This window comes from Dipodomys ordii, unplaced genomic scaffold (assembly GCF_000151885.1).
Source record: "Dipodomys ordii isolate 6190 unplaced genomic scaffold, Dord_2.0 Scaffold61, whole genome shotgun sequence".
Classification (NCBI taxonomy): domain Eukaryota; kingdom Metazoa; phylum Chordata; class Mammalia; order Rodentia; family Heteromyidae; genus Dipodomys; species Dipodomys ordii.
The window spans coordinates 723,180-733,686 of NW_012267277.1; the positions used below are offsets into that span (position 1 = coordinate 723,180).

The 10,507-nt window shown below is 37.9% G+C and overlaps 1 protein-coding gene across 1 annotated transcript in view; it reads right to left on the minus strand.

Annotated features, from left to right (window-relative positions):
* The window catches only part of Nrd1 (nardilysin (N-arginine dibasic convertase)), a 70,182-nt gene that overhangs the window by 56,847 nt on the left and 2,828 nt on the right, over positions 1-10,507 (minus strand). The window contains exon 2 of the mRNA XM_013022270.1: positions 1,567-1,894. Within this exon, the coding sequence (XP_012877724.1) occupies positions 1,567-1,894 (328 nt within the window). The remainder of the gene's footprint in view (positions 1-1,566; positions 1,895-10,507) is intronic.

Here is a 10,507-nt window from a genome sequence, read left to right on the forward strand (position 1 = left end):
GGGGGGGGGGGGGGGGGGGGGGCAAGGGGAGTGAAGTACAAAATTAGCCTAAACTGTCTCAAAACAGAAAAGGAAAAACTAGGTGATGGCATACACCTGTTACCTAATAATCAGGAGGTAAAGATAAAAGGATCTAGAGTTCAACACCAAACTAGGCTACACTGTGAGGCCTTGTCTCAGTGAAACAACAAAATTACCATGTAAGGCACTTTCACATCTTTGAGGGATAAACAATTTGACAAAGTTTAGTCCTTTTTCTTTTTTGGGTAGTATTGCAGTTTAAACTACAGCAAGTGCTCTGCTACTTGAGCCATATCTCCAGTCCTTTTGCTATTAGATTATTTAGATTTAGTCCTACCTAAGGTCTATTTAAACTTAGTTCCTCCTATCACATAGTTGAGTAGACAGGCACATACCACCACACATTGCTTGTGGAGAAGAGCTCTAACTCTGTGCTCAGACTAGCCTCAAATTGTAATGCTCTTGATCATCATTTCCTAAATGAGCCACTGCACTCAGCTAAACTTTTAGTCTTATCTGACTATAAATCCAGTCTATATGGACTATGCCTATAATCCCAGCATACAGGATTAACATGTTGAATGTATTATCAATACTCAAGAAATCAATTTTTAATGAATTACTTGTCAATTTACTGAGATGCCTCTAAATTATTATCCTCCAATATGGGGTCCTTACTGCAAAATGGAGGCATTTTTCAAAGTATAATAAGGGAAATTCTCCCTATCAAGACCTATAAATCTATTCACTGTTATTATATATTAAACTTCACTAATTAAGCTTTTCCAGTGCAATTGTCTTAACACTGAGACTTTCTCAAGAAAAAAAAACAAATCAATTACCTAATAAAAATTACCTATACAGTAACACTTAGATTTCCTAGATCTCCAAGTCCAAATGAAGATGCTAAACTAGCTTCAATTTTTTTTTGGGGGGGAGGGGGGTCAGTTGTAGGTTTGAACTTGGGCCCTGGCCACTGTACTGAGCTCTTCTGCTCAAGACTAGCACTCTAACACTTGAGCCACAGTGCCACTTTCAGTTTTCTGCTGGTTAATTGGAGATAAGAGTCTCATAGACTTTTCTGCCTGGGCTAGCTTTGAATTCTGATCCTCAGATCTCAGTCTCCTGAATAGCTAAGATTACAGATGTGAGCCACCAATGCTTGGCTTAGCTTCATTCTTTTCTTCTTTCTCCAATCTCTACAGGGAAAATATAGTTCTTTATCTATCCTAGGCTAAAAATTATGCAGATCTTTACCTCTTGGCATATGTTTTTGAAATATGTATATACACAAATATAAATATTACTACTAATTAAGAGGTTATGGATAATTTATATCTTTTCTTTATAACCCATTAACTTATAAAAATAGATATTTATTTATTATTTTTATTACCAGAGCAAAATGTTTTCAAAATAGAATTCTTAAACCTTTACCAAAGATCAAAAGCTATATACTTCTTTTTCCATTAAAAAATAAATCATAATTTCAGTAATTTTCCTACAGAATTTCTCAAACTAGAAAAAAATAGACATGACTCGCACCTGTTTTTCAGTGGTTTTCTTTCTAGCTTCTGCTCTCTCATCCAATTCTTCCAATTCATTATCCTCAGCATCAAGATCATCATCATCATCATGTTCACCATCATCAAATTCTTCTTCATCATCAAAACCCTCTTCATCATCATCTTCTATCTCAGCCCCAGAATCTTCATCATCATCATCATCATCATCATCATCATCATCATCATCATCTTCGTCGTCATCCTCCTCCTCCTCCTCTTCATCATCTGTTGTATTTCCTGTTTTACCTTCCATATTACTTAGATCTGAAATCAAAAGTGCCTGCAAGCCATTCCGTAATTTGATGTATCTGAAAAAAAAATATTTTGATTCAGCTATTCATTACGAGTAATGAGCTTAGTGATTTTTTTTAAAGTACACATATAAATAGACACACCAAACCAACACTACAATACTCTCCACTTATCTGCAATTTCAGCTAACCACAGTCAACCATAGTCCAAAAATATTAATTCCTAAATTTCAAATTGTAGTCAGTCAGTTAGTAGCTATCTTATGTAATGGACTTGTGGCATTATAATATTTGTGTTCAAGTAGCATTTAATTTACTTAACAATGAATGATCACTAAAGTACAAGAGTAGAGATATAATAATTGGGATATGCCAAAGAGAAGCCATAAAAATGTTTTCTCAAGTGAAAAGGTAAAAGTTCTCAACCTCCACAGGAAAAGTGAAGGTGTGGCTCAAGGGATAGAATACTAGCCTAGAAGAATAAGCCAAATGAGAGTGTGAGGCCCTGAATTCAAGCACCAGTACTGGCGCGCACACGCGCACACATACATACATACACACACACACACACACACACACACACAAGGAAAGGAAAGGAAAGGAAAGGAAAGGAAAGGAAAGGAAAGGAAAGGAAAGGAAAGGAAAGGAAAGGGAAAGGGAAAGGAAAAGGAAAAGGAAAAGGAAAAGGAAAGGAGAAAGGAAAGGAAAGAAGAAAGGAGAAAGGAAGAGTATTAAATCTATATTATGTACTACTCATGGTTTCAAGTATCGATTTGCTGGTCCTAAAGAGGGACTGCACTGTAAACTAATCAAACTAGTTTATATGGGGGAGGAGATAAACCTTAAAAGCTAATCAGTTTCTCAATAGCTAGAGGGAAACTATTTCACCATTTGTTTGTATTATCTGAATTCTAAACTATATAAATATATTTACATTTTTTGTTTCTTTTTTATTGTAAAGCTGATGCGGACAGAGGTTACAGTTGCATAAGGTAATGAGTACATTTCTTTTAGAACAGTGTTACCACCTCCCTTGGTTTCTCCTGCTTTCCCTCCCCACCTCCAGTCTCCTCCCTGCAAGTTGTAAAGTTCATTTCCAACAGTGTCCAGGGAGTATCACTGTTGCATTGGTTCACCCTTTGTCCCACCGTTTCTGTGACTCCCCTTCTCCCAAGTCAGATAAACTAAAAACGTTTTTAAGAGGTGAGGATGTTCAGTGGTAGAATGCTTGAAGCACTAGGTTTCTATCTCAAAAACAACAAAAGTTAGGTGTGATGGCTCATACCTGAAATCCCAGCACTCAGAGTCATGAATTTCAGGCCACCTTTGCCTACATAGCAAGCTTCTGTCCCAAACTTAACAGGAAAAAAAAATCCCCAAACACAAGTGTTGGAAGTTCAGCACACAAAACAACCACACCACTTAGTGTAGAAATAAATAAATAAATACTTAGCTTAGAAGAAACATTTCTCAACAAGCAGTGTGTTAAGAGTTAAATCACATTAACTTAAACCCTGTTAACTTGATTTTCTAATGTGTTTGACTTTTTAACCAAAGCTCTGACTTTTTTGACTGAAGAAATGGTTAATCTCCAAGAAAACTTAAATCCTACAAAATTCTTACTTAGTAAAAACTATTATGGCAGTTAGATAAGTTGGTGCCTATTACAACCTGCCCACTTATGCTATTTTTATATATTAATTCAATAAGCACCTATTTAACACCTTTATCAGATACCTTGCGACCTTAGAATAAAAGCATAAAAAACATAGTCAACATCAGACAATGCTAGTAATGAGATAATCAAACCAGCACAAACAGAATGATAGAGGTAAACAGAAATGTTTTAGAAGAAGGAAGCAGTCGGTTAAAGGCTCTGAAACACGATACATTTTAGTCAAGTAAAAAAAGATTAAATAAAAAAGTACCTGAGAATAACATTAAGAAAGAAAAGGATGGAAGAATGCCTCAAGACAGCAAACTTAACATATGGATTTATCTCCTTTCCATATCAAAAATTACATTTGAATGATTAAAATAAAAAGCAGGAGGGATTGGTTTGGGAATAAGATCATTTGAGTTGAGAGGCAGAAAGGTTATCAGAAATTAGTATATGCAATTTGTCCTGACTGATACACAAAGCAGAGAAAAACCACAGATAAGGTATGGTACCTCCCTTAAAAAAAAAAAAAAAAAGCCTGGAAAAAGTCTAAACTCCAGATCAATTAAAGAGAGAAAGGGGAGTTTCAGAATAATTAAAAGTTTAGTATTAACCAAACTGAAAACATCCTGGCAAAATAGAAAAAGTCTGCCGGGCGCTGGTGGCTCATGCCTATAATCCTAGCTACTCAGGAGGCTGAGATCTGAGGATCACGGTTCAAAGCCTGCCCGGGCAGGAGAGACCGTGAGACTCCAATCTCCAATAAACCACCAGAAAACCGGAAGTGGCGCTGTAGCTCAAGTGGTACAGTGCAATCCTTGAGCTGAAGAGCTGAGGGACAGCGCCCAGGCCCAGAGTTCAAGCCCCACGACCGACAAAAAAAAAAAGTGGTATATACATGGTGGAACATAATTCAGACTCAAGCTACAATAATTTATTTATTTATTGCTGGTCCTGAGGCTTGAACACAGAATCTGGGCACTATCCCTGAACTTTTTCACACTAAGGCTAACACTCTACCCACTTGAACCATAGCTCCACTTATGGCTTTCTGGTGGTTTACAGGAGATTAAGAGTCTTACAAAATTTCCTGCCCAGGCTGGTTCTGAACCATAATCCTCCTTTCTCAGCTAGGATTACAGGGGTAAGCCACTGGCACTCAGCTGCAATGGTCAACACAGTGAGTAAAAACATCAAATCATAAAAGATTGTGTTATATAAACATAATTGATATAAAGCCAAAAAAACAAGCACAAGTAAATAGTATATTGTGTGTGTGTGTGAGAGAGAGAGAGAAAGAGAGAGAGAGAGAAGTTTCTAGAGCAAAACAATAACGAAAAAGTATCAAAATAGTTTTTTGGAGTGGAAGGACAACAAAGAAAGATAAAGGATAAGGTAACAAAGAAACAGGAAAAGATTCTAATTTTTAGATTTGTTACATACCACTTATGTAACAGTTGCCTATTTTGCATATATCAAAGGTATCAGTCTTAGAATATTTTTGAATGTAACTAAAAATTTTCAGGTCATATCCTTGATACCAAATAATCATCTGTGGAAAAACAGAACACACCATGACAAAATATGACTTTTTGGCATAAGGACTGCTAACATGAAGGCAATTAAGATCCAGCAGTTACAGTGAAGATCTGTACCCTGTATGTGCCTAAACATAGAACATAAATTTACAAAGACAAAAGATATTCTATACTAACCCCTTGCTAGCAGGAACACTGAAGACAATGTTAGACCTTCATTGGACTCCAGACAGCACCAGAGAAATCTACATTAACATGCTTAAATAGCCTTTGCCATTTCTTTCCACAAGTTGCCACCTCTAGAGTCAAAATCCTTTCAACTGTCATCTGCCAGTTTTGTAAAACTTTACTACTCACACTGTTGAAGATGTTATATAATCTGAAATTAAATCTAAATCAACAGTTTAAAAATTACTCATAAGCTGAGAAGTTGGCTCAGTGGTAGAGTGCTTGCTTCGCATGCATGAGGCCCTTCAGCACCACATAAGCAGAAAAAAGCCGAAAGTGGCACTATGGCTCAAGTGGTAGGGCACTAGCCTTGAGCTGAAGAGCTGAGGGACAGTACCCAGGCCCAGAGTTCAGGTCCCACAACCAACAAAAAAATAAAAATAAAAGTTATTCATATACTATTTAAACACATGTTAATAAACTTTTATCTTGCCAATAAATATATATATATATATATGTTTACTCTTGCCCAAATTTTGTTTCATTACAAGGTCTGTTACAAGTAAGTGCTTCCAAGGGTTGAAAGAAAATTGTTTCCCTCCTATACAACAGTACTGGGGGACAAGTGAAAAATCAACAGATTTTCAGAAGGCTGAGATGAGAGCACCACAATTCAAAGCCAGCCTGGCAAAAAAGTCCATGACACTATCTCCAATTAACCACCAAAAAGCCAGAAGTAGAGTTGTGGCTCAAGTGGAAGAGCGCTAGCCTTGAGCAAAATAGCTCAAGGGACAGTGCCTAGGCCCCAAGTTCAAGCCCCGGGACCAGCCCAAAAGAAATACACACACACATACACATACACACACACACACACACACACACGTACATATTTTCCAAGAATATAAATATTTTTTCCAGAAATAAATTCTAAGATGAATAGTAGAGAGGCAGAATATTAAGAGAAGCAATGTTTTAGTCCATTTTGTGTTGATATTACAAAATACCTGATTCACAATCAGAAAAAAAAATTCTTGAGTTATGATATGGCACTGACAATGATATCTGGTGAAGGTCTTTTAGCTATGTCACAACATGGAAAATGGCATCATATCAGTGTATCAGAGAGTAGATATGGTGAGAGAGAAAGCAAGAAGCAAAAGGAAGGAAAGCTAGGCTCACTTTTTCCTAACAATCCCCTCTCAGGAGAATATATTATTTTCTTTATATTAAAGCACCAACCCACAGGGTGCCACTTGCTAACACGTGTAATCCTAGCTGCTCAGGAGGCTGAGATCTGAGGACTGTGGTTCAAAGCCAGACCAAGCAGAAAAGTCAGTGAAATTCTTATCTCCAATTAATCACCAAAATGTTAGAAACAGATGTGGGGCTCAACTGGCAGAGTGCTAGCCAGCCTTGAGCAAAAGAGCTCAGACACAGTGCCCAGGCCCTGAATTCAATCCCTAGAACTAGCACAAAGAAGAAAAAAAGAAAGAAGAAAGAGGGGGAGAAAAAGCACCAACTACTCATTTGTTTTCTTATTAAATAAGCCAGCCTTCTGTCAACAAGCCACCTTTAGCTACTAAAATTTAAAACCACATTTAAGAGCTGATGTATATGTACTTAGATTTGGAAATACTTAAAACCACAAAGTGGTAGTAAAGATATGACAAGTTACACAATTATCCCTTAAGTGCCTGTGCTTTCCACCTAAAAAGACTTAGCATACCCTATCCAAACTTAACAATTTAAGGCTAGAATCTTAGTCATTAATTATTACATATCGGGAACTTCAGCTACCTTTACTTAAGGTATCTACTTAGCTACCTACTTACCTACCTAAAACTTTAAGTCAGTAAAAACCATTCTGCCCACTAAAGCAGGAAAAAAAAAAAACCTAATCTCTATTAGAAGTGAGGAAAGGTAGAGGGGAAATAGAGAGGAGGAAAATAGGTCAGAGAAGGAGGAGGAAAATGGGGGATGTTTGAATGTTAACAGTTTCTACAAATGATCAAGATTTAAAAAAAAAAAAAACACCAAACATCAGTGGTTCACATCTGTAATACTAGCTACTCAGGAGGCTAAGATCATGGTTCAAAAGCCAATCTGGGCAGGAAAGTCTGTGAAAGTTTTATCTCCAATAACCACAAGCTAAAAGTAGAGCTGTGGCTCAAGTGAGAGAGCACTAGCCTTGAGCAAAAAAGCTCAGACAGCACCCAGGCTCTGAATTCCAGGTTAGTCATGAATCCCAGCCCCAATACCAGCACGTACACATACAAAATAAGTTATGTTTTTATCATGCAACTATTCAAAAGATTTTAATGAATTTCTGAAGAACATTTACTTTGTTAATGAGTTTGGATCTCATAATTTCTAGTTCATATAAGTCTAAGAGAATGCAAAAAAAAAAATAGACTTAGATTCAGGTATCAGGACAAGCCCCTAGATCAGGACAAGCCCCTAGATCAGGACAAGCCCTTAGAATTCACACCTACAAGTACATAATCATATCTTCTAAACTCTGAGATTTTATAATCACATCATTAATGTGTATATCTACATACAAATGAAATTAACACATCACATAGTGAAGCATTATTAATCCATGGGATTTTAGTTTTTAAAAATATCAACAGCCAGGCTTGGTGGCTCACACCTATAACCCTTGCTACTCAGGAGGCTGAGATCTGAGGATCAAGGTTCAAAGCCAGCCTGGGCAGGAAAGGCTGTAGACTCTTTTCTCCAATTAACCAGGAGAAAACTGGAAGTAGCACTGTGGCTCAAGTAGTAGAGCGCTAGCCTTGAGCTGAAGAGCTGAGGTACAGCGTCCAGGCCCAGAGTTCAAGCTCCACAACCAACCAAAAAACAAACAAAAAAAATCAACAAAACTCGTAGTTTTCCCATGCAATACAAAAGAAAATGTTCTGTTGTTTTCTGCTGAACAGATGCTATGGCTCCCACTTACAAGTGGGCACTCCCCTCCTAACCTATTTAAAAGTCAGCAGATGTCAACACAGTTGAAAGCATTTAGTAGTAAACAAAATAAACTCCCAGCAATTAGTACCATATTCAGCTGATACTTTTTCCTAAAGTATATTGGGAATTTAAATAACGAATCACCTTGAGTCTCATCAAAATTTAGAAGATCTCGCCTTTAATGAGCTCAGATGCTTTTTCTTTTGTTCGGTCTTGGGGTCTAAACTCTGGGCCTGGGCACTGTCCCTCAGCTCTTCAGCTCAAGGCTAGCACTCTACCACCTGAGCCACAGCGCCACTTCCAGCTTTGTCTGCTTATGTGGTGCTGAGGAATCGAACCCAGGGCCTCATACATGCAAAGTAAGCCCTCTACCACTGAGCTACCTTCCCAGCCCTCGGGTCTTTTTATAAACAGTTTAAACATGGGAAGTGCTCCACACTTATTTTTGTCAATACAAACTTCCCAACATTAAGCACTGTTCAATGTTAAAATAATTTACTATTTAAAATGCACCACTTTGGGGGCTGGGAAGGTGGCTCAGTGGTAGAGCGCTTGTCTTGCATGCATGAGGCCCTGGATTCGATTCCCCAGCACCACATAAGCAAAAAAGAGAAAAAAGCCGGAAGTGGCACTGTGGCTCAAGTGGTAGAGCACTAGCCTTGAGCTGAAGAGCTGAGGGACAGCGCCGAGACCCAGAGTTCAGGCCCCAGGACCGGACCCCCAAAAATAAATAAATAAATAAAATGCACCACTTTTAATCCTATCCATCTAGAATTCCACTCTTATTCAATAAAGATTTGAGTAATAGTTCACAACCTAGCGTACCTAATCCTTCCAGAAGAAAAGGGAATCAAACTTACCTGACAAACACTTCTCTAAAAAGGCACAACTGATGTTCTGGAGATATTGTCAACAATTCAAAAAGCTAAACACAAATTATACATATAGAAAAGTAAAATTCTATAGGCTATTAGGAAATACAGACTGATAAACCTTCTAAAGTATGATTTCATTGTAACATTCCTTTATATAGGTCCTCTTCTGGTGCTTATTCATTCATTCAAACCATAATTATGATAGCTGTATAATGTAATGGGTCATGTATGCTAAATTCTTCAGAAATACAGTGGAAGGAGGAAACCTGGGAATGTTTCTTAATTACAAACACCTAAGTCCTGGAAGATAATTTAGTTTTCTGGGTTTCAGATTGTCTCATATGTTTATTTCTCATTCCAAAAATTCACCGAATTTAACTTTAGCTAAGTTTAAAGATCATTTGGTCTTCAAGTTTTCCCATCTAAAAACCTAGCCAGGGACCAGTGGCTCATGCATGTAATCCTATCTACTCAGGAGGCTGAGATCTAAAGATTATGGTTCAAAGCCAGCCCTGGCAAGAAAGTCCTTGAGACACTCATTTCCAATTAACTCCCAGAAAATCGGAAGGGGCACTGTGGCTTAAAGTGGTATAACACTAGCCCTGAGCAATAAAGGTCAGGGACAGCACCCAGGCCCTGAGTTCAAGCCCCACGACCAACAACAACAACAAAAGTAACACAACCTTTCCTTCAAAAGCAAATAAAACTTCAGGATATAAAACAGTTTAAGGAGAAACAGATGCTTCTGAACGTCCAAATTATTAAACAGTGCTATGTCCAAGTTATTAAACAGTGCTATTTGTAATCACTATAAAAATAAGAAAGCTGAGACATAACACAATGATTTAATGAAGACCACAAGACTATGATGCACCATACCTATTAAGAATACCAATACCTTAAGACTCTGAGGGTAGGTATGGGAAGAAGAAAATGGGAGAGAACAAAGGAAAGGGTGACACTGACCAAAAAGCACTGCATTCTTAACCTGACATATGAAATTGTAACCCTTTTATATAACACTACTTAATAACAACACTAATTTTTTAAAAAATAAAAAGAGTACCAATACTTAGCAGGGTACTGGTGGCTCACGCCTGTAATTCTTGCTACTTACGAGACTGAGATCTGGGGATCACAGTTAAAAGCCAACCTGAGCAGAGACTCATATCCACAATTAACCACCCAAAAAAGCTGGAAGTGGAGCTGTGGCTCAAGTGGTAGAGTGTTAGCCTTGGGCAAAAGCAGCTCAGTGACATGTAAGTCCCAGAGTCCAAGCAGGAGGACACCAAATAAATAAATAGACTATCATATCTGTTAAGAATACCTGTTCTTGGGCTGGGAAGGTGGCTCAGTGGTAGAGCACTTGCCTCGCATGCTCAAGGCCCTGGGTTCGATTCCTCAGCACCACATAAGCAAAAAGAAAAAAGCCGGAAGTGGCGCTGTGGCTCAAGTG